General features: G+C 42.6%; 1 protein-coding gene across 7 annotated transcripts in view; it reads left to right on the forward strand.

Annotated features, from left to right (window-relative positions):
* Positions 1-25365, forward strand: part of LOC125969619 (zinc finger protein 638) — a 155889-nt gene that overhangs the window by 77615 nt on the left and 52909 nt on the right. For 6 of the 7 annotated variants that reach the window (XM_049721886.2, XM_049721887.2, XM_049721888.2 and 3 more), the window contains 5 exons: positions 3597-3643; positions 4036-4152; positions 11222-11353; positions 11814-11855; positions 14102-14239. In XM_049721886.2, coding sequence (XP_049577843.1) covers positions 3597-3643; positions 4036-4152; positions 11222-11353; positions 11814-11855; positions 14102-14239 — 476 coding nt within the window. Of the gene's footprint in view, positions 1-3596; positions 3644-4035; positions 4153-11221; positions 11354-11813; positions 11856-14101; positions 14240-22721; positions 23215-25365 lie in introns of those variants that run through there. The other variant, XM_049721895.2, reaches the window with a different exon arrangement.

A 25365-nucleotide genomic window follows, 5' to 3' on the forward strand; every position in this document is an offset into this window, starting at 1 on the left:
GTGTCTCCCAGGTGGCTTGTGGCAAACCTTAAACGACTTTTTATGGATATCTTTGAGAAATGGCTTTCTTCTTGCCACTCTTCCATAAAGGCCAGATTTGTACAGTGCACGACTGATTGTTGTCCTATGGACAGACTCTCCCACTTCAGCTGTAGTTATCTGCAGTTCATCCAGAGTGATCATGGGCCTCTTGGCTGCATCTCTGATCAGTCTTCTCCTTGTTTGAGATGAAAGTTTGGAGGGACGGCCGGGTCTTGGTAGATTTGCAGTGGTCTGATACTCCTTCCATTTCAATATAATTGCTTGCACAGAGATGTTTAAAGCTTGGGACATGTTTTTGTATCCAAATCCGGCTTTAAACTTCTCCACAACAGTATCTCGGACTTGCCTGGTGTATTCCTTTGTCTTCATGGTTCTCTCTGCGCTTTAAACAGAACCCTGAGACTATCAAATAGCAGGTGCATTTATACGGAGACTTGATTACACACAGGAGCATTTTATTTATCATTATCAGTCATTTAGGACAACATTGGATCATTCAAAGATCCTCACTGAACTTCTAGAGTGAGTCTGCTGCACTGAAAGTAAAGGGGCCGAATAGTATTGCACGCCCCACTTTTCAGTTTTTTATTTGTTAAAAAAGTTTAAATTATCCAATAAATTTCGTTCCACTTCACGATTGTGTCCCACTTGTTGATTCTTGTCAAAAAATTAAAATTTTACATCTTTGTTTGAAGCCTGAAATGTGGCGAAATGTTGAAAGGTTCAAGGGGACCGAATACTTTCGCAAGGTTACTGTATGTAAACTAACGTGCAATCACATTTGTAAATGAATGGCTTCTGGTTTTTGAAATGTAAATAAACCAATCTACTGTGATAAAACAACAACATTTCAATAACTGCATTAACCATTAAAGTGAAGTCTAACTAACTGTAGTCTTGAAAAAAATCTGAATAAGGTAAAACATTGCAATAAATTAATGCAAACTGCCACCGCTATTGTTTGTGAGCCTGAGGACTGTATAGCGGGTTGGCTCGGGTGGTTATGCTCTTTTCGCCCCTGGGTTTCGGTCAGAACACAGGAGGGAAGACGTGGTTCAGTTTTGATTGCTTTACTAGATTATTGGCAAAAAATAATAATAACCATAAATGAAATACTCTCGGCAACACACCAAACATAAGTCATCGATCGAGACAACAAAATACATTTGCTGGCGACCGTTAGTCGCCGTGCCGCTGCGTAATGGCCACTCGTACGATGCGAGGCAAACTCAAAGGAGCGCGGCTGAGCTGTCAATCAAACGGCGCGCGCATGAAGCAAACCGCGATCGGACAAACGGCACAACAGTGGACAGTAGTAACAATGAAATGTATACACTCACTTTGTGTCAAAGACGCACACGATCACAGCAACATACTCAGTCGCTACCAGCAACCTTTAACTTACCGCTGCGCACAAGTGAAAATGGGTCTAATGTCTAGACCCCAAATATATGACGACCCCCACTTTTTCAGTCTTATTTCAATGCAACAAACCTCATCTTATACTCGGGCCAATACGGTATTTGCATCGATAAAAATCGATTAATATCTATAATTATAACTTTTTAGAAATGGGTCTTTGGGTTTCAGTCACTCCTACTACTCAAGTCTGTGCTCAAGTCTTGGCTCAGGTCTCGCGCGAATAGGCGGGTCCAAACTGACCTTCTTCGAATTGTACAGAGGCGGCAAGTCAGCCAAATTTCGGGTTCTACAAACAAGATGGAGAGCGGGATAAGATAACGGCCATATGTAAACTCTGTCGTGCAGCTATAAGATACACAGGCAGCACAATGAATTTGTCTACACATCTGAAGCGGCGACGTCAGCTAGCAGTGTTCCTGCAACACCTTCAAGTGAGCCACGAATACCCCAGTTATTTCATTCGCCACTTGCCAACAGTTCTGCCCGGGCGAAATCCATCACGGACGCCCTATCTTTCTTCCTTAATTTTTGTTGAAGGTTATACCCTAAAGTTCCAGAGAGACCTGCAATTAATCATTCTCTATGTTGCATTTCCTGTGTTTCAAAATAAAAAAGCACAGCCAGCTTTAATGCTTCAAGTGCCAAAACTTGAACTATGTATTCCATGGTGTATTTTTCTTCTGCATTGCATCGTATCGTATCGCACTGGATCGCATTGTTTTAAAATTAAATCGTACTGTATCGCACCGTATCGCAGGAGATGGGAGAATCGTATCGCATCTTATCATTGGCAATTCCATGAATCGTGATTGCATCGAATCGTTGGCAGTGTATCGAGATGTGTATCGTATCGCTTTGATGGTGAAGATTCCCATACCTAGTTCCCAGGCATTTATATTGATCCACAACTCAACATCTTGGTTGTGTATAATGCTGGCTTTGGGTTCTGACTTTATTTTCCTGAACTCAATGCCAATTTCTGTAGTTTTGGCAACATTTAAGTCAAGAAGGTTATCAGCGCACCAGTTAAAAAAAGTCAGTGAGGGCACCACCATGGTTAGACTCAGAGACATTAGGAAGTGGTAATGGTGATGTGTCATCAGAACATTTGACCAGTAAGCTGCTCTCTGCAACTGTTTGTGTACAAGATAAAAATAGATTTAAAGGACACGTTTCATGGAAAATCGAATTTATTTGCTTTTAAAATCAGTTTACGTCGTAGCTTGACAGTGCTTGTTTACAAGACGTTCATAAATATTGTGAGGGGATTCATTTTATTACGTGTCATGTATGGTTGTACGGACAAGTCTTCTGTCGTTGATATCTTTTAATCAATCAAAAAGTTTGCGGCGCAAGTAAACGCTACCTCGTTTAAATAAAGGGGGAAAAAGTAAACACTACCTCGGCTAAAGAAAGGGAGGTGCACATCTTGCGGTCTGAGAGGTGTGAAGTATCTAATTTGCATTTAAAGAGACCACACCAAAATGGCTTGCTCTGACCCGCACTTAAGAACAAATAGGAAAGAGGGACCTGTGATGGCATCAAAACAAGGAATTCAGACAAAAGCATCATTGTTCCCCTTTATATAGACCACAACTAAAACGTAAACCAGTAGAATTTATCACCGTGATATTTGGGGTTTAAAGGACACAGACCAGGGTGAAACGGAGGAAAAGTCAACACATGGTTGACAAACGGTAAAGGGGTCAAGTTTGTGATTTGTAAAGGAGTTAATCTAGTGTAAAACATGCAGGATAATGGCCCTTGAGGAGGAAGTTTGACATCCCTGGCTTAGAATGAATCATTTATACAAGCGAGGTTGTCAATTATCCTCAAATGTTTGGACTATTGCAGGAACTTGATCAGACACAATCTGAGAGAAGCCTTGTTACCACAAGGATAACATGCAAAGTTGATACGGAATGGCCAGAGTTGTTGCAACCACATCGTGCTAACCACTGCCTTGTTATGCTTCTGACCATGCCCGTTTGTAACACTTGATTGCATTTTAATTGGAAAAGCCTTGTAAAGTAAAATGTGTTTTTGGCACATAAACTTGCATGAACAGATTTGATTCCAGAAATTTTAACAGTATTGTTTATATGCCCTCATTTTGCCCTTGTTTGTTTTAGACCTCTCTACCGAAGTGAGTGAGGCTGACATGAACACTTCTGCTAAGGTAAATGCATACATAAAATTGTGATTGAGTGTTGAGTGTTCTCTAATCATTTTAATGTTTATACATTTAATGTATTTTAAACGTGTGCAACAGTCTCTTAGCTGGGATATCTTGGTTGCGTGTCGTTTGTAGAATTTTGAAGGAGTGAGGATCCATTATAGGATTAATTCTGTTGTGTAACGAGAAAAAAATCAATAGCTATGAACATTTTTGAAATGTGAATGAATGAATATCAATATTACCTGATCATTCAACTTGGTTTGGGTATCTTCTCATGATGAAATTAGTGGAATGTTGTCCATCGCCTTTTTCCTCATTGCTCATGTCTGTTAGATTATCTTGAGTAAAACTATTTGATTGCTTACTAATTTTATTTTTGTAATCCATATAAGGGCTTGGTGTTGATCACAGAAATTCCTGGTGGTGACTGGTCAGCGAGTGATGTCCTTAAACTCATCCAGCCTTTTGGAAATCTTATTGACATTATCTCTGCTCCATCAGTTGGAAAGGTATCAGTTACCGACTTAGCACTGACACTTTGGCCTTGTTGAATGGTAGATTTTTCTCCTGTGCATCATATACAAGATGTTTAGTCAGGATTTACTTAATTTCTTGAGAATATTTCACATTTTTGCCTTAATAAATGTTGTGGGCAGGGTATTATACATGGGTACAGGATGGGTGGATGGACGGCACCGCACACATGCACCCACACTCTTTATTGAGCTCCGGGAGGAAATTCAGTTGCCAGTGCAGCATACACACCCAAGAGTGGGCACACGGGAGGTTAAAGAACAGATATGCAGTGGTTACATAACATGTAAAAACATGCAAAATATTATGAATCAATCAATAAATACATAAACAAATAGACAATAGACATCAGACATGACAAAAATGATAAACAAAATAAAAAAAAGGAGAATAAATCTTCCACTACTACTCCGCTTGGTGACAGTGACCAGTGGGTGGACGGGGTTGTCCTTGGACAGCAGCCTGGCCAACACCCGGTGTTCTGCCACAGACTTCAGACCAAGCAGCTCTGTTCCCACAACATAACCCGCCATCCTCACCAGTTTTTCCAGGCAGGAGGCATCCCCCTTCTTGATGTTGCCCTCCCCCCAGCTCGCCACCGCAAAAAAGAGGGCACTCGCCACAACAGAATGATAAAAGATCCGCAGCATCACATTGCAGACATCGAAGGATGCGAGCCGCCTGAGGAAGTACAGTACATTGTCCTTTTTTACGCAAAGCATCCACGTGAGCAGACCAATCGAGTTTGCAGCACGCCAAGATATTTACAGGTCTGCTCTCCACACAGTCTCCATTGATGGTCACTGGCTCAGGAGTAGGCCTAAGCCTCCTGACGTCAACCACCAATTCCCTGGACTGAGCAGTGTTCAGGTGCAGGTGGTTGGAGTCAGACCTACTTGTGAAGCGCCGGCTCCTGTACTCCCCCCGTTCATGTCTAATACAGCCAACAATTGCGGTGTCGTCCCTAAACTTTTGCACATGGCAAAACACCGTTCCCTGCGGTCCTCTCACTCTGCTCCTCACCGTGCCTCCCATGCACACATAGTGAGGTCTGCCCATCACCTACCCACCCTGCTTTGGGCCGCAGCCTCATCCCGTCTCACACCTCCTTCATGTTGTTCCTCTGCAGCTTCTGCTCCAACATCTTCCTATAAAGTAATCTCGCCATCTTGAGCTTGTCCCTGAGCTCCCTCTGCACTTGCTTTAGCTCCTGCTTATCACCGTCCTTGAAGGCCGGCTTCTTGCGATTCAGGAGGCCCTTCATCCCACTTATAATCCAAGCCTTGTTGTTGGCATAGCAGTTTACTATTCTTACTGGAATGATGGCGCCACAAAAAAAATCTCATTTTATAGACTTTTACATGTACCTATAGGTTGTGAAAATGTTGTTCTTGGATTCCAATATATTTGTCAATTATATGAAAACGTTTTTCTTTATAAATCATTAGTCTTTCAAATCAGACAGTGTTAGGTGCAGCCTTTTTCTCTATGTAAGCTTGAGTTGCTAAATTACACATTGTCAGAACATTTTGCCTTCCATGTCTTCTGCGTCCAGCCTAGCTCTTTTGTTACATAAAGGCTCTTACCGAGCAAGAGCCTGAAAAGACAGCTAGCAGGTGGGAAAGTCCCCACCAGGCCTGCTATAGGCTAGCTACCTATGGTAGGGGGAATCTGCAAGGGGCGGAAGTTGACTCACCAGCAGACAACTCGGTAATTGACCCAGGAATGAAATTGAAGAGAAAGATGATCGGCGGCACAATACCTGAGACTGCAACATCTACTCCAGGAATCAAGGTCAAGAGTTGCAGCTGCGGCTGGTCCAAGGTAACATCCGCGGAGATGACACTAACTGAATCCTGGGACTCATGTGGACCCCAAACGGTCCCTACTCTGATAACCGGAAGGAAGTGGTCTGCAAGCATGGTTACACAACAGGCAAAGGCAGACATGTGACCTGCAAGCATAGTTACACAATAGGCAAAGGCAGACCTGAGGCACCGTAACATTGTGGGCCTCATGCAGCAATGGAGAGGAGGGCTTGGCCTTGGAGAGAGCAGACAAACCAGGCAGCTCCTATTTAACGCAGAGGTCGCGTCGTTGAAGAGCTGTGCTGACAGGAGCAGGCAGCCCGGTGTCCAATGACTGTCTCCCAGGCAAAGAAGGGGCAGTGGATGAGATGGGAAGGGGTAGAGAGAAGGAGGTTCTCTTGGAACGAGCTCTGAAGCATTTCACACCAGCTTCATCCTGAGAGCAACTTATGATGTCCTGCCTTCACCCAGTTACCTCAACCAATGATATGAAGAAGACCCAACATGCTCACTCTGCCCTTCTTTAGCAAAACTGAAGCACTTCTTGGTGGGCTGCAAGACCAGCCTGACACAAGCCTGACACCTGGCGGCACAACTTGGTGCTTAAATGTCTTGCAGCTGTGTTGGAGAATAGAAGTTGTGAAGCTAACAAAGACCACAGCCAGTACAAAACCTGACCTAGGCCAGCGGGAGGAGCACAAGACTTGAGGTTAGTGGCGGACCTGAATCAAAGGCTCTGCTTACCATCAGAGATCGTTACAACAATCCTCAGATCAAATCTTGTGCTTTTGTCCTCTTCAGTGCACAAGGTTCACATAATAGAGCTGACTGTACCCTGAGAGGATGCTGTTGAGGAAGCCCACGAATGCAAGAGCCTCAAGTAGGCTGAGCTGGCACCTGACGCTGAGCAGCATGGGTGGAAAGGTTTGCCCAGTTGTTGGCTGCAGAGGATTCAGAATCAGAATTAGAATCAGTTTTATTGACCAAGTTTGTGCATGCCAAACAGGGAATTTGACTACGGTTGATCACAGCCTCTGTACAACATTTAAGTGACTGACAACATTCAGGTCACTAACAATATTTAAGTGAGAACAGGATGTTATTGCACAGTGAAGACTCTGAGTCTCTATGAGTGGTGAGAGTTCATCAGAGCGACAGACAGGGAAGAAGCTGTGTCTTTGTCTGCTGGTTTTGGCGTACAGCTCTCTGTAACGCCGTCCGGAGGGAAGGAGTTTGAACAGACTGTGTCCTGGGTGAGAAGGGTCTGCGAAGATGTTACTTGCACGTTTCCTGGTCCTGGACAGGTACAAGTCTTGGATAGATGGGAGGTTGGTCATGGGCAAAACAACTGTCCAGCTGCTTAAAGACCTGGGAATCCGAGGCCAACCCAATGCCAAACCATCAAAGCCCTCTTAACCACAGCGGAATAAGCAAGCTGCTGACTCTGGATTAAAAGAAAGAATGCCACCTGGGTCCCAAAAACGGCACCTGTGGGATGGAAAGGTTAAGAGCAGAAAGGGGCACACCTGGGATGCCAGCTGTTGTTGATGAGCCCTCTGGAGGGGTTGTGGGCCTGTCATCGAAACACTGAAGAAGAAGGGTCCCCACCTGATGACTCAGATGAAGCTTGAAACCACTCTGTTTCATCGACAACCCATCAATGTCTGTACCATGGCACACCTCATGAGTGCATTAATAACAGGGGATTGTACAACCTAGTCCTATTATAGAACTTACTTTGCCAGTCTCGTCTCCTATCTGCTTCTAGTCTCAAATCCTGCATCACATGTGAGAATGGGTTCACAAATTGTATGACATTGTCAATTAATCTCACTGGCAAGTTACCATGTTTTGGGATTGTACAACGTAGTCCTATTACAGAATTTATTGTCCCAGTCTCATCTCCTATCTGCTTCTAGTCTCAAATCCTGCATCACATGTGACAGTGGGTTCACAAATTGTATGACATTGTCAATTAATCTCATTGGCAAGTTACTGTGTGTTTTTTTTCTTCTTCTGGCTGGTTCCATTAGGGGTCTCTGTAGCAGATCAATCATTTCCTATTCACTCTGTTCTGTGTATTGTCAAACGCACCTCTCGGATTAAGGTGCCCCCGGCTTCCCGGTAACGGGTTTGTTTTAACCGGGTTCGGAGATTCGTCCGTAATCTAACCACCCGAGTTAAATTAACTCCACCGGAATCAATCTAATTTCTGTACGACGCCAATCCCTCTCAAGTCACCCGAAGCTCGTGCCGAGTAACTCAATTCGAGGCAGGACTTCGAAGTGACCGCATCGTATTGATGGCTCCCCGCTAATGTTTGAAGTTCTTATTCGTTACGGATATTTTTTAGATGTCTTTGTTAAGACCTCAGGGATTCGTTTGTATAGCGCACCCAAGCACTAGTTTTGCCGAAGTAAATGTTGATATGGGTCCGTTCCACTTGGTCGCTCATGCAGCGAGCCGACCAACTTTTTTATTCGAAAGAGAATCGAATTAATAAAAGTGTGACAATAATAGCATTTAAGAAGAAAATTAATGCACTTTATATGATTAATTCTAACTTCGTATACGCAGATCTAGCTCTTAACCGTCGGAGTTCTTCACCCCTCTTAATTGCTTTAAAAAGAATAACTTATTCTAAACCGGATAAAAATGTCGTGCTCTGTTTAGATTTGCCCAATAATTAATTTGGAAGGCAAGTCTATTTTTTGATCGTGTCCCGTTTAACTTTTGACGCGGCCCGACAATTTTAGGAACTGGGCCGCGCCCGACGGACAATCGAAATACTTTTATTCTCCTCCAACTCCAATGATTTATTTTAACCGTCGTCGTTATTTTATTTAGAAGAAGTAAATTTCCAACAATTCACTTTTAACGAAATCCACTCCTCCCTTAAATATTTACGAAAGTTATTTAATTCTCCAACTTCCTCGGAGTTACTTTTTCCGCGACCCGTCAAAAAGGGGAAGCGGGCCTGAGCCTTTCAAATAGTTAAATAACTTTCCGTTCTACACAAAACCAATAATCTGATTTAAACACTTCCTTTAATTTATTCAGACAAAACAACTTTCGAACGGATCGAAATTCACTCGTGGCTCAGATAACTACGGAAGTTATTTAAGTCTCTAACTTGTTCGGAGTTCCTTTTTACGCGACCCGTCAAAAAGGGGAAGCGGGCCTGAGTCTTTCAAATAGTTGAATAACTTTCCGTTCTACACAAAACCAATAATCTGATTTAAACACTTCCTTTAATTTATTCAGACGAAACAACTTTCGAACGGATCGAAATTCACTCGTGGCTCAGATAACTACGGAAGTTATTTAAGTCTCTAACTTGTTCGGAGTTCCTTTTTACGCGGCCCGTCTAAAAGGGGAAGCGGGCCTGAGCCTTCGGTTGCATATTCAGTACAAATCCGCGCACAACGAAGTAAGTAATATACAAAACACATTTATTGTAGAAACATGGAATAGAATTACAAATCTCAATTACTCCCGAAACTGAACAATTTCACTCACTGATACCCGTGTTAATAAAATCATTCAATCCCAGAACAATTCGATTGCAAAACACAGTTCATAAAAAAGGGAAGAGGTAAATACCAGCTGCGTGCTATTTTTGGTGGAAGCAAAGTCGAGTGATCAGTTCGATCTTGCTTCTAAAATCCAAATTAGAGAAACAGGCTGGCCACGAGGAAGCCGGCGGCCCGATGACTATTCCCCCCTCTCGCTAAAATACATAAAAACGGTCATCCTCACCAATTTCTCGTTTAAAGTTGTCCAGTCCAATTTTTAGGAGTAAATCCAAGTTAATTTCAGTCCAGTGATCCTGCGTCTCACACAAAGATCTTTGGGACTTTGGAAAAAAATCTTGAAACTCCTCCGGGCCTCTTCACGTATGAGAGCTCTTTTGGGGGAAAAAGCCCTGAAGCTGCTCCTGCAGGACCTTTTATAGACCTCTCCGTCCCCCCCCTCCCCTTTCTTTTCTCCTGTACTTTCCCTATAGGGTAAGACTGCCCAGTTTTCCCACGCCTATAGAAGGGACTGGCCAGCTTTCTCACGCCTATAGAGGGAACTGACCAGTTTTCCCACGCCCATAGAGGGAACTGGCCAGTTTCCCCACGCTTGGTTATCTGTGGCCTTCAGCAGCTGTTTCCGCCCTGACCACGCAGTACTTTCCACCAAATGCACAGCTAGTGGTAAAACCTTTCACTTCCCCTTTTCACCCTTGACCTACTTTTCTAAACAATTTATGTCACGCCACTATTCTCAGTGACGGGTCCCTTGATCGAATTGACAAATAATATTGCTTAAAGCGGTTACAGAATACATTTTTAGCCAAGCAAAGAAATAAAAATAAAAATCACATTTGTGCTTCTCCAAACAATTTATGTCACGCCACTATTCTCAGTGACGGGTCCCTTGATCGAATTGACAAATAATATTGCTTAAAGCGGTTACAGAATACATTTTTAGCCAAGCAAAGAAATAAAAATAAAAATCACATTTGTGCTTCCATGCGTGACTCACACTCTGACACCGTGTTCCTTTTTTATATCCATTTTAACCGGTTTAGCTTATTCTGGCCCCTCTTTTGGTCCCCCGTTTTGGTCTGGCGCCATCTTTTGGACAAATTTGGAATTTCAGCTCTGCCAATTTATTCCTGTGAACAATCCATATTCTGCCATTTGCACCATCTCTACCCCCATGTTACATGACAGTATCTTCGGCTGTCACACCAACCACCTACATGTCCTCCCGCACCACATTCATAAACTTCCTCTTTTGCCTCCCTCCTCCAGCCTGGTGGCTCCATCCTCAGCATCCTTCTCTCAATATACCTCCTCAGCACATGTCCAAACCATCTCAATCTCACCTCTCTGACTTTATCACCAAACCGTCCCACCTGAGCTGTTCCTCTGATATATTAATTCCTAATCCTGTTCGTCCTCATCACTCCCAAAGAGAATCGCAACAAGTAAGCAATCTTAATGCCCTTTGAGGTGTACAATTATCAGAATGGATTTTGTAAAGGCAACCATCCACCTCTGCACATCAGTTCATCCTTCCACATCAATTATCCGTAATAACTGTACACTTGATTGAGCAGTGGTATGTTAGATTTGGCCAAGAAGTCTGGAAATTAGGATTTGGAAAAAGAATGGGATTTTGAATGTGTAGAAAGACTCTCTGTTAATGTCATATGAAACATTAATTGCATGTCCTTTTATGTCAGGCTCTTGTGTCTCTGCCAGACTTGAAGACTGCACAAGAGGTTGTTAAAGTTCACACCTCCATTCCTGCAAAGATTAAAGACTGTGAAGTGAAGATGTTCAATATCGAAGAGCTTGTTTCCATTGATACCCCAGTAAGGCTTTTATCATTTTTCCAGTTTTGTTGTTAAACAGATCTCTTGTTTTCTACAGTTGCATGATGACCTATATTAGCGCAAATATTACCTTAGATTCCCCAGATGGTTCTTTGATAGTCAAAATCCTGAGCATATCTTGAATAAAGCAGTGCACTATTCTGATTTCATATTTATTTAGTATTTGTCTTTCTGTATTTTCTCTTTCTTTCTTTCTTTCTTTCTTTCTTTCTTTCTTTCTTTCTTTCTTTCTTTCTTTCTTTCAGATTTGACATGCAATGTATTATTTTTCTTCAACTTCTTCAACTTTAACAATCTTATTTCACAATTTTTGAAATAAGTTAAGTTATAGTTACATTACACGTTTAAACTTGACTTGGCTATGAGAAAAGTGTGATGAGCCCTATGTAATATACGTCCTGTTCATACAATGACGGATTAACCTGATATTTTTGCATAGGTGGCTCTCTACAATCTACTGATGCAATCATTTCATCCATTGGTAAGTTATTATTCTCACTCACAGGATTAACTGTTTTATCCAACAGGAAAATACCATTATTAATTGGCCCTAGTACAGTAAATGCCCTTCCATCCTGGAACCCGTTTAATGGATTTTTTTTGGTAATATTCTATTCCAATTTTATTATTTTTTGGGGGGTATAATGCCACGTTGCACAGCTAGGCGGTGGCACAGTAGTTTGTATAACCCTGTACATGCCCAGAACACCTCACCAGGAAGTCGTCCAGAAGGCATCTTAATCAAATACCCGAGCCACTACCTCAGGCTCTTCTCAACGCTGATGAGCAGTCCCTCTCGGATGAATGAGCTTCTCACTCTATCCCTAAGGGGAAGCCCAGACACTATGCAATAACTTATTTGGCAGCCCGTATCCAGGATCTTGTTCTTTTGGTCACGACCCACAGCTCGTCACCATAGGTGAGGGTAGAAACACACAGTATCTGACAAAAGTGAGTACACCATTCCCATTTCTGTAAGGTTTTAATTTTATCTTGTCATGGGACAACACTGAAGAAATGACACTTTGAGACAATGTTAAGTAGTCACTGTAGAGCTTGGATAGCAAAGTAAATGTATTGTTACTTCAAAGTAACTCAAAATACAACAATGAATGTGTAAAATGCTGGCAACAAAAGTAAGTACACCCCAAATGAAATTGTCAAAATTGGACCCAAATGTCAATATTTTGTGTGGCCATAATTGTTTTCCAGCACCGCCGTAACCCTTTTAGGCATGGAGTTCACCAGAGCTTCACAGTTCGCCGCTGGAATCCTCTTCCACTCTTCCATGATGACATCACGGAGCTGGTGAATGTTGGAGACTTTGCGCTCCTCCACCTTCCGTTTGAGGATGCCCCACAGATGTTCAATAGGGTTTAGGTCTGGGGACATGCTTGACCAGTCCATCACCTTCACCCTCAGCTTCCTTAGGAAGGCAGTGGTCATCTTGGAGGTGTGTTAGGTCTTGTTATCGTGTTGGAATACTGCTCCGCCGCTCAGTTTACGGAGGGAGGGGCTCATGCTCTGCTTCAGTATTCCACAGTACATGATGGCATTCATTGTTCCCTCAATGAACTGTAGCTTCCCAGTGCCAGCAGCACTCATACAGCCCCAGACCATGACGCTCCCACCACCATGCTTGACTGTATGCAAGACACACTAGTCTTTGTACTCTTCACCTGGTTGCCGCCACACACGCTGGACACCTCCAAGACGACCACAGCCTTCCTAAAGAAGCTGAGGGTGAAGTTGAGGGACTGGCCAAACATATCCCCACACCTAAACCCTCTTGAACATCAGTGGGGCATCCTCAAATGGGAGGTGGAGGAGCGCAAGGTCTCCAACATCCACCAGCTCCGTGATGTCATCATGGAAGAGTGGAAGAGGATTTCAGCGGCGACCTGTGAAGCTCTAGTGAACTCCATGCCTAAAAGGCTTACGGCGGTGCTGGAAAATAATGGTGGCCACACAAAATATTGACATTTGGGTCCAATTTTGACAATTTCATTTGGGGTATACTCACTTTTGTTGCCAGCATTTTTTGTTGTATTCAAAATACATTGTTGTATTTTGAATTACTTTGAAGTAACAATACCTTTACTTTGCTATCCAAACTCTACAGCAGTGGTTCTTAATCTGGGTTCGGTGAGTCGGCTTCAGGGGTTTGGCAGAGCTGGTATGTCATTGCCCCGCCCCCCGCCCTTTGTCCGTGGATGGCCGAACACACCGGTAGCACCCCCAAACCCCCCACCCCCCCACCCCCCACCCCCCCCCGTCCGCGGATGGACCAACACACCGGTAGCACCCCACGCCCCCCGCCGTCAGCGGATGGCCGAACACATTGGTAATTGTTTTTACACAATGAAGGAATACTCCTGTTAATTCAATGATGTTAGATGTACAAAATGTTTTAGCACAATGAAGTGTTCAAAGGGCCAGTTTTCCATGTTTTGAATGATTTTGTCATTTGTTTCGTTTTCATTGAAGGGGACATTTTCATTGGATGTGTTGGTGGAGGAATTTTTTTATTTTCTAACATCATGCCCTTTACATTGGTGCTATATTCTACAGACGTAGTTTTCAATACATACTGCTTTTAATGGAATATTATACTGTAATACTGATAGCAGTATTTAACTTTGGCTCTAACGTTGCAGGAATTTAGGTCAGTTTTACTGTAAAACTGCATGATAATTGATTTAGCAAACTTTGTTCTGCTTCATTCAGGAGAATTCATCTCCAGTTAGTTGGAGTAGCCTTTTGGTGATCAATAATGTTCCTGACACCCCCACTGGCCCCTCTGAAGTTAAGAAACTAGTTCAGCGTTTTGGGACTGTGGTCAAAACTCTGGAACTTAACAATGTGGTAAGGAATTTTAAAAAACTAAATAAAATAAAAAAACATGATTCAATATTGTAACAGCATTAATTGTATTGTCAAATTTGATCACTGCTATAGCATGATATGTGACTGGCATCTTGTAAATGTAAATACTACAGTTTTTAAAGTGCATTCGCGACACAACATTTGTTAGAGATTCGCTCACTCCAACTTATTTTGCAAGAACCACACGGGAGACAAGTAAGTCCTTTTAGACACCTGCAGGTGGAGAGTCCATTCGTCGCTGTGCGTGCAGCGATGTTTGAATGGAGGTCTGAACTCTCCACCCTGCAAGGGCATATTTATTAAGAGAAACAGAGTGGGGGTTGAGAGTTGACAGGTTTGGTGAACCCCGGCCTCTGGTAAGATCAGAGCAGGGGGTGTTTTACAATGTTGTGGGAAACAGAACAACTTTGATTGCTTCCTCTGCAGCTGGTCAATCAAGCAGAGAATGCAACCACTTTATTTTACTGCGTTGTGAGAGCAAGACAAGATTGGTTAATCATTATAGTCTACATTCCAACATAATCCTATGATAAAGATAACCTGGAAAACCCTAACATCTCCCTCCTGTTTTATCATATGATTATGTCACCCCAAACAACAAAGACAAGTAAAACAAATATATATACATGTATAATGAAGAAAGAAGAATAGTAAAAAAAAAAAAAAAAAACAATGATAGCAACACTTTCCAGTGAAGATGAGGTACTACCTTAATACCCCAGATCAAACTCATTGTGTAAGCAAAAAACCTGCTGGCCAGATGTTATTAGCAGGAAAATTCTTACACGGTCCCTCTGCCTTAGGCGACCAGAATGCTATCAATAAAAAATAAAAAGAAAAACACAGAAACAGTACATCAGTGTATCCAGTACTTGCGAAGCATATTTGATGGTCAAATGAACAAGTTTCCGTAATACATGCTCAACAGAACAGCATCTACGCAATCCACGTCTCATTATCATTATCACATCTGTCACGCCTAAGAAGTTGTATATGTGCTCGTGTTTTCGTCAGCTGATGATGTTCTAGTCTGTAGGTGTGGTCTGTCACTCACACTGGCGCACACACTCGTGACCACAAAACCATGATCCGTACTGAACAGGCACGTGCACTCATAGGATGCAGGTGAGGCAGTGCTTCTGAACTTCTGGATGAAGTAGGTCCCGTCCGATGGTGCAGCCATGTCGGTAGTAGAGCCCTTACACCTTGAAAACGTCTCTCTCATCCTGGCACACAGCGGTGATGTCCAAAGCTCCCATCCAGTTTCCTCCTGGAGAGCAGTCGTCGTTGATGCATTTGTGGGTCCTGCAACCTTGGATGCAACATGTGTAGTCAGCAAGACTTGGAATGGTCCCTCCCGTCGTGGCTGGCCCAGTTCTTTCTTTAGATGACCTTGATGTAGACCCAGTCTCCTGGATTGATGCGGTTGTCGACCTGTGAGGAAAAATCAGGCGGCAGTAAATTTGTTGCTTGCAACTCTCGTAGTCAATTGTAGTGCCCGTTTAACTGGCAAATAGGAGTGTTTGCGGGAAGAGTTTGAACAATTCCTAATGATTCCATTTAACCAAAGACTATTTATGACAGGGGCGTTCCCATTTATTGCCTCCTGGTTTAAAAGAGATTGTCTTACCCATGCCTTCTTTCTCCTCACACGCTCGCACCCACACAGGGTGTGCGCACACACACACACACACACACACACCTGCACGCACACATACACAAAACGGCATACAAAGTTCAGACGAACGACAACAGACTGTCACAATTTTACAGAGATTACGCACAACCACAGAACACACAGACAAAGGGATTCTAATCCATCTCTCATGTAGCTTCTTTTGGTAGAATCTCCTATTGGTAACTGTATAGCAGACGTTTTAGCATATAATCCCATACTCTGCTCTCTCACTTCTACTTTTTCATGTCGGTGCAGTCGTAGGTGGCCCCTATTGCAGTCATTGTCTTGTTAACTGTCGCCTTGTGACTCCTATGCATGATTGTGTGAATGTCAAAAATTGAACGTACCTAACTTTCTGACCATCCAACCTCCACTGTGGTACAAAAAACCTTGCTATTGTATTGAGTAGGTACATTGAGCAACCTAGCTTCCTCCTGACTGCCAAATGTCCTGTTCTAAAATTTATATAACTCGACCTCTATGTCTTAAGCTTGATCAGCCAAAATATCAGATCTTGCTCTTGTTTCCTACCGTTTTAGCCTATTTGTTTTATCCAAATACGTTCAATCTCTGATTATAATGCTTTTCTCTGTAGCCCTACGTATTTTTCAATTTTTTTTTATTTTTTTTTATTTATCAAACCTCCTCAGTTCTGTCAAACTCGGTGCACAATGAACCTCCCTTACACTTTGAACCAAGCTCCGCCAAATTTGGTAACGCCGTAGCAAGGAGTGCGATTTGAGTGCGATTTGGTCGTCAGACACTCCAAGTCCACACCTTTTTGCCGCACTTCACCCTCTCAAGTTGGTGTTCTTTTGTTGTTGCTTCAGAGCGACCCCATCCATCACTCTTGAATGAGTCCATTGTTCAAATGAGTCAATTTTCATCATTGTGAGTTCCTCCGCTTTTCACTGTCTTTTCCGTCCCCGAGGATGTTGTATTTCCTCCGGAGTGTACAACAGCAGTCTTTTCTTGTCCTTCGCCGAAGGTCAAAGGTGCTTCAGAGCCAGGCACCATTTTGTAGTTGTTCATGGCTGCAGGCGAAGTCTCGGATTGGGTTTCAGGGACCCTGACACTGAGAATGACAGGCTGGGACATCAAACTTGTAAGACTATCTCCAAATGTAGCTGCATCCATCAATTTGCTGGTAACGTTTGTTTACCAAACTTCAAATTCTTCTAATAACAGCGGTCTCGTTTTTATATCGTAAATCCTTCAACTCATCCTATTTTTGAGCTACATTTTATCTATAGTTCCAATTTAATCGGACAGTATGTTGTCTTCAGTATCATTATTGAAAATCAACTCATTGAGGTCTGCGTTCCACATCAAGCCCTGATCTGTATGTCTTGACCTCTCACATGTTATTGTCATGCTTGCTCAAAAATGTGACTTAGAGTATGGTGCTGTGAATTCTCAATCTCCCCAATGAAATTGGATCCCACCTCGTAGTTCTTATCGTTCTCATGTTCCTGTTAGCCTGCAATAGTCCAAATCAAAAATGTTTTCTTTTAACTGTCTTTCTTTTGAACCTCTAAATCTCTCGTGTTGCTAACCTATCTACACCAGAGCAAAAAATTTACCACAGTATAACACCAAATGTATTCGAAAATTCATTGTCATAAAGTGTTGTATTATTACTATCTTCCACTATCTGTCCTACTCACTCACTCCTTTTGAGGCTTGGCAACGCCCATGCCTCACACCTTGACAAACTTTTTGGGAGAATGCGTTCTTTACTACGTACAATTCCATCATCATTTAATTTGACTTTCTTTCCAAAACGCTTCTTAATTTCTCAGTTCACACATCTTCTACATGTGTTACTGGTTCTCCAGTTTTTTTTCTAGTTATCAATCCAAAAGCTACGTGTTTCTTTCTAACATTCAACCTGCTCAAAATCACTCTTTCATCAAAGTCGATCTACTAACTTTCCATAGTAGTCGCCAACGACTTCAACCATTCAACCTTTCATTCGGGCAATCATTCATCAATGCTCATCATATGTATCTCACACAGTCTCCAAAAAGGAGTCTTCCTATCACATTGGTCCCAATTCGTCCCAGCTCACCACACAACATTCATATATCATTTTCAACTCAGGTTTCCTGGTAGAACAATCCACCAATTCAAAAAAAAAAAAAACTTAACTAAAACAAACAATTGGCATATTAATCTGAATTTTTTCTTTGTTTTTAAATTTGAAGAACTCAATCTCTGATTTAGCTTGCATTTAGAATTTTGTATAATCTTATAACACAACCAATCAATTATTCCTATTAAATGTAGCATTGCAAAATCTTAAATTCACAATTTAGCTTCTTCCAATTCCTGAAAGCATGTTCTGTGGGTATTTTTTTCTTCGAATTTCTCATGTGGGCTCGACACTTAACATGCACTAGTGTGGATTAGTGTCTCCTCTCATTTTTTTCTGTCAAAATGTTTCGGTTCTGCGGTGTAAATTGAATAGACAACAGTCTAGAAAATTTCTTTATACTAAAAGTTTAGCCAATCTTCATCAATTTGGAACTTTAACTTTAACTTTAACACATACGCACACACATGCACAGCTCTCGCGTGCGGAAGGTAGGTCCCAGCACCAATGATTCGTCACAGGCTGGCCATTTCCTGTGGTCGATCATGAGCTGGTCCCTCCCATGCACACGAGGACAGCACATTCTAATTTTATTTATTTATCTTCTAGAAGCAAGTTGCATTTCTTTACCACTTGATTTGCATATTTTAACTTTAGTGTAACACAATTTGAGCTCTAGTCATTTGTAATTTGGGCATACAAACAGCATTGTCATACTTCTTGGATGGACAGGACTTCTAATAATCTAAAAAAAAATTCTAATTTTAAACAATTTAAAATTTTATTTAACTTTAACAACAAATAATTGTTTATTTCATGTTTAACAGTCTCATATTGATAGTGATTTTTTTTTAAATTTTACATTGATGTTGTATATTTATTGAAAAAACTTCTAACGTAAACCCAATTTCAATGAAGTTGGGATGTTGTGTTGAACAAAATACATACAATGATTTTCAAATCATGTTCAACCCGCACTTAATTTAATACACTACAAAGACTAGATATTTCACGTTCCAACTGAATAACTTGATTGTTTTAGCAAATAATAATTAACTTGGAATTTTATGGCTGCAACACCATTTTGAAAAAGCTGGGACAGGGTCATGTTTATCATTGTGTTACATCACCTTTTCTTTTAACATTCAATAAATGTTTGGGAAATGAGGATGCTAATTGTTTAAGCTCTCGAGGTGTGGTTCTTTCCCATTCTTGCTGATCAATAGTCAGGGGTATCCGTTGTCGTATTTTACGCTTCGTAGTGTGCCACTCACTGGGGACCAGTGTAGTACCCTCACTCCTTTACTACTAAGCCAAGCTGTTGTTACACGTGCGGTGGGGTTTAGCATGGTCTGAATTTCTTGCAGTGGTGTCCATGAAAAAAAACGTTGCTTGAATGGCAGCGTAGGTCTCTCCAAAACCTTTATATACCATTTAGCGTTAATGGTGCCTTCAAAAACATGAAAGTCACCCATGCCATTGGCACTGACAGCCCTTCACCATCCCAGATGCTGGCTTTTAACTTTGCGACCATATGCCGGATGGTTCGTTTTCTCTCTGGTCCGGAGGACACGGCGTCCACAATTTCCCAAAACAATTTGAAATTTGGATTCATCGCTCCACAGAACACTTTGCCACTTTGTAGCAGGAAAGAGTCTATTCCTCAGTCCATCCAAAATGTTGGATGCAGAGCTTAAAAGGCACTCACTCACCATGTTTGTGCAAGATGCAGGTAGTTACGCTCTTGCTAATCGAGCAAAGTCTGGAAAGGGTTCTTTATTTCTTTTCCAATACTCCAGTAATGATGCATGCTGTGAGATTGGTGGTTCTGTGAGGTAGGTGATTATTTCCGATAAGGTTCCACTGCCTGCATGAGCTTGCTGCTGGAGTTCTTCAACTAGATCAGGGGTGGGCAATTAATTTTTACAAGGGGCCACATGAAAAACTTGAGTTATGTCAGAGGGCCACACCAACGATAATGTAAACCTGCTCAACTTTATTCCATTGTAATATGCACAAAATTATTTATTTTAAATAGCTGGTACCGGTAATTAGAAGACTACAATTATTCAGTTTATATTTATATTAGGCTATGTGAAATTGTGGTGTATAGGTCAAATAAAAAAATCATTAATCAGTACAATTTATTCGTAACTTCTTTAACTTTCTTTAACTGTCCTCAACCCGCCGTGTTACGGTACGTCGGGAGAGTGATACATTCTCAACTGCGCTCTTTTTCTCCGGGCATATCAGTGCAACAGAGTCCAATAAGCACTCCTTAATAAACTCTCCGTCAGTAAACGGCTTACTTTTTCTGGCAATTTTGCGGGAAATGACAAAACTTGTCCTGACCGCTGCATCTCTGTAGGTGTGAAGTTTGATAAAAAGTCCTTGTTGGGCTTGCAGTTTTGCTAGCAATGCATCAGCCTCTGTTGCGCGCTCTTAATTAGACATATTTCTGTATTTTTCCTCATGTTTGGTCGTGTAGTGGCGACTCAAATTATATTCTTTAAACACAGCGACCTGTGTGCCACAAACCAGGCACACGGCTTTACCTTTCAGTTCTGTAAAGAAATACTTGGCAGTCCATGTCTTGTTGAAAACACGGCACTCGTCAACTTTTCGTCACGTCAGCACACATTTTGAGGGCAGCATTACTTCGCGCTGTTCACCTACACGCACAGCTCACATGCACGCACGCTACACGGAAGTGCGACGCCTTTCAAAATAAAAGCAGCACAGTTGTATTGCATGTACGACACAGATTTTTTAAATTTATTAAGTTGTAATCAAATGTAATTTATGATTGCGGGCCGGACAGAGACGCACAAAGGGCCTTATATGGCCCGCGGGCCGTATTTTGCCCGGGTTTAAACTAGATTGTCACCAAAAATTGAAGACAACTATGCTAGTTCTCCGCTTCAGGTTCTTCATACTTTTGAGTGGCTTTTGTCATCAAATAGTTTGTACATTTTAATCAGTCTTTGTGCCTTGAATGGACAAATTATATAATTTCACATGAAACTCACTGTTGCATGCTGATTGAGAATTAGACTTTTAACTATGAATAAATGACTGGTATCTAGTCCTTATTTTTCAGAGGAACAATAAAAAAAAATTGTTCTGCCTCAGTGCCTGATGGTGCACTGGTTAGCACGTCCGCCTCACAGTTCAGAGGGTGCGGGTTAGATTCCACTTCCGGCCCTCCCTTTTTTTTTTTTTTTTTTTCTCAAATTCAATGTTTTACCAGGTAAGTCAATTGAGAACATTTTCTCATTTACAATGACGACCTGTGTGGAGTTTGCATGTTCTCCCCATATGTGGGTTTTCTCCGGCACTCCGGTTTCCTCCATATCCAAAAAACATGCATGGTAGGCTGATTGAGCATTCCAAATTGCTTATAACTACGAGTGCAAGTGCGGATAGTTGTTCATCTCTGTGTGCCTTGGGTATTTGTCGCCCTCTGCAACTTCCAAAAATGGTGCCCCCACCACCACCAATTTCAAAGTTATTTTTGAACTACTACCACAACCAAAATATATATTGTTTCTATTTCTATTGAGGCTATTTTTGACATACAATTGCATACACAAATATGTTGTGTGTATGTTCCATACCAAAAAAATGTGCATGATCAGTGAGCTTCTCTTAATCACATTACGAGCTTTTTGTTTAGAAAATTCTTTTACCAGTTACCTGCAATCAAGCGACGCAGCAAATTCATTCTTAATAGATATTGTTCCCAAAGCAACTAAGCGCTCTTGGGTCATAGTTGACCGTGTGGGAGTGAGAGCACTGGAGTGGGCGGCAAAAAATGCAGGGGCGGAATTTTTCAACAGATGATTTTGCCGCCCCCTGCGGCGGCTGCCGAGCTCGCCTAATTGTAAAGAAGGAAAATATATAAGTCACACTTGTTGCATTTTTGGGGGAAATTTAATAAAATCCATCATCAAGACCAGACATGTCATCTTGAAAGGCAATTTAAAATAAAAATTGAATAGGCAACAATAGGCTGAATAATTGAAATCGTCATCCTTTGTGTCACGTTAAACAACTCCGCTAACTCCAGAGGTAGAAGATACGGTGCTTCCTCTTTTACGTCGCTTACGTCAGACTGAAGTGTTGAAATTATTCACACAGGCCTAGAGCTCCCTCTTGTGGTGTAGTGTAAAAATAACATGACGTGATATAATGTGTCAATAATTTCACACAAGTTGCTCCAAACTATGCCAAATTATAAAAAAAAAAAAAAAAACTGCGACTTATAGTCTGGAAAATACGGTCTATGTATTTATATATGTATATATCTGTGTACCCTTTATTGTCATTTTACAACATAGTTGTAAACTGTGTATATACAGATAGAGTACCCTTTATTGTCATTTTACAACATAGTTGTAAACGAAACTGGATAGCTACTCTCTTTCTAGTGCAAAACATTACAAACATTTTAAAAAGTATTAAGGAAGTCTAAGAATTTGTTTGTTTGTTTTCGCATTTGTTTGTTTGTTTATTTCTAACATTAAAAGAAATACAAGAAAAAAAAGTAGTCTGGTAGTCCTTGTACGAATGCATCTGTAGCGCCTCCCAGAAGGAAGCAGCTCAAACAGTTGGGAGGCGGGATGTGTGTTGTCTTTGATGATGTTGTGAGCTCTGCTGACGCACTGAGTGTTGTATATGTCCGTCAGGGAGGGGAGAGGGCAGCCGACGATCCTCTGCGCTGCTTTGACTGTCCTCTGTAGCCTCCCTCTGTCTGCAGCAGTGCAGCTCCTGTACCAGGTGGTCAGGCTGTACGTCAGCAGGCTCTCAATGGAGGAGCAGTAGAAGGCCAGCAGGAGCTTCCGATCCATGCAGTTCTTCCTGAGGACTCTTAGGAAGTTTAGACGCTGCTGAGCCTTCTTGATGACAGCTGAGGTGTTGCGTGTCCAGGAGAGGTCATCAGAGATCTGGATTCCCAGGAATCTGATGTCGTGGACCCTTTCCACACTCTCGCTGTTGATGTAGAGGGGAGGGTGATTTCTTTTTTTTCTTCTGAAGTCCACGATGATCTCCTTTGTTTTCTTGGTGTTCAGAGCCAGGTTATTTGTGGAGCACCAGTTCGTGAGCTTCTGGACCTCCCTATAGGCCAGGGGTCTCAAACTCCAGTCCTTGAGGGCCACATTCCTACATGTTTTCCAAGTTTGCCTCGTTAAACACACCTGATTCAATTATCAGGCTCCTGCAGAACGTGAGGATGAACTGATAATTTGAATCAGGTGTGTTTAACGAGGGAAACTTGGAACACATGTAGGAATGCGGCCCCCGAGGACTGGAGTTTGAAACCCCTGCTATAGGCTGTCTCGTCACCATTCGAAATCAGCCCGACCACTGTGGTGTCATCAGCAAATTTGACAATCGTGTTGTTTCCATGGGCCGGACTGCAGTCATGGGTATAGAGACAGTAGAGGAGGGGGCTCAGTACGCAGCCCTGTGGTGAACCAGTGCTCAGTGTGCGTGTAGAGGAAAGGTGGGGGCCAAGTCTCACAGTCTGGGACCTGTTGGTCAAGGAGTCTTTAATTTAAAGTCCCAATGATCGTCACACACACATCTGGGTGTGGTGAAATTTGTCCTCTGCATTTAAAGGCCCAGAGACACCGGTATATGTATAAATCGGTTTTAGTTAGCTAATGGGCTTATAAATATAAATTGACGCTCGAAACAACGAAAAGGAAGCTGTTGCTCTGAAAAATATAATTTAAATTTAAGTTTGACTGCACCGAGCCGCCAGCCGGAAGTGACGTCTCATGACGTCTCAAGTTGTACGCGTTTAGCTTCAGTGAATGTAAACAAAAAGAGAAGAGGGGCCAGCGTGGAGACGTCGGGCCAGGTTTGCGGCCAACCCAGCTCGCCTAGCCGTGCCTTCCATTATCCTGGCGTACGTTCGTTCGCGGGACGACAAAATGGGTTGCGTTCGCCTGATAGGATCCACGAACCGGACAGTGCGTGCCTGCTGTGTGCTCGTGTTCACAGTGGCCTGGTTGACTGTCACCTTTCCGGACTCTGCTGTGCATCGGGAGCGGCTAGCGTGCTATCACTCTTATTGTTCATCTTCTTGTTTTAATTTTCCTGTGTTGTTTACTTGTATGTGCGTTGTGAACTCTGTCTTGTCACCCTGGGATAGTGAGAAACGTAATTTCGATCTCTTTGTGTGTCTTGACATGCGGAGGAATTGACAATAAAGGAGACTTTGAGACTTTGACTTTGAAAAGTATGTCGAAGCGTGACGGGAGGGGCACAATTCAGAAAACGTGCTCAGCTCGTCGAAAAAATGCGATTTAAGCAATAAAATTAAAAATGCGCCTAAAACCTAAACCAAACGCTGCAGATGTTCATTTCTCCATGCGCAGTGGTCAACTCGGCACTCTACTCTTTTTACTATGCCAACCTAACCACAGTGACGGGAGAGGCACAATTCAGAAAACGTGCTCAGCTCGTCGGGAAAATGCGATTTAAGTCAAAGTCAAGTCAAAGTCAAAGTCAGCTTTATTGTCAATTTCTCCACATGCCAAAGACACACAAAGAAACCGAAATTTCGTTCCCCCCTATCCCACGGTGACAAGACATGGCTCACAACAGACAAACAAGTAAACAAGTACAACAAAAGCGTGCTGAATAAATAATGAATAAATAACACAACAATAAATAAGAGGAGCAGAAAAAAAAGGAGCAAGTGCGCGTACAGCAGACATTCCCGAAAATAGCGCAACAGTGCCGCACGCTACGCAGAAGGGGGTAGCGAGTTCAGGGCCCTAACAGCCTGGAGAAAGAAGCTGTTGGCGAGTCTGGTGGTGCGGGAGCGCAGGCTCCTGTACCTCTTCCCAGAGGGCAGAAGGTCAAACAAAGAGTGAGCCGGGTGACTCACATCTCTGGCAATCGAGGTTGCCTTGCGGGCGAGATGGGAGGTGTAAATGTCCTTTAGGGAGGGGAGCGAAGCACCAATAATCTTACTAGCCGTATTCACTATGCGCTGCAGGGCCTTTAAGTTCTGTTCAGTGCAGTTACCACCCCAGACAGCGATGCAACTGGTGAGGACGCTCTCAATGGTGCCACGGTAGAATGTAGACAGGACTGCCTGAGGAGCACATGCACGCCTGAGCTTCCGCAGGTAGTACAGGCGGCGCTGAGCTTTCTTTGCCAGTGACGAGGTGTTTGCGGACCAGGAGAGGTCCTCACTGATGTGAACCCCCAGGAACTTGGTGCAGCTCACCCTCTCCACCACAGCACCGTCGATGATCAGCGGCAGGTGTGTTGTGTGACCCTTCCGGAAGTCAACAATGATTTCCTTGGTCTTAT

Source organism: Syngnathus scovelli, chromosome 5 (genome assembly GCF_024217435.2).
Source record: "Syngnathus scovelli strain Florida chromosome 5, RoL_Ssco_1.2, whole genome shotgun sequence".
Lineage (NCBI taxonomy): Eukaryota > Metazoa > Chordata > Actinopteri > Syngnathiformes > Syngnathidae > Syngnathus > Syngnathus scovelli.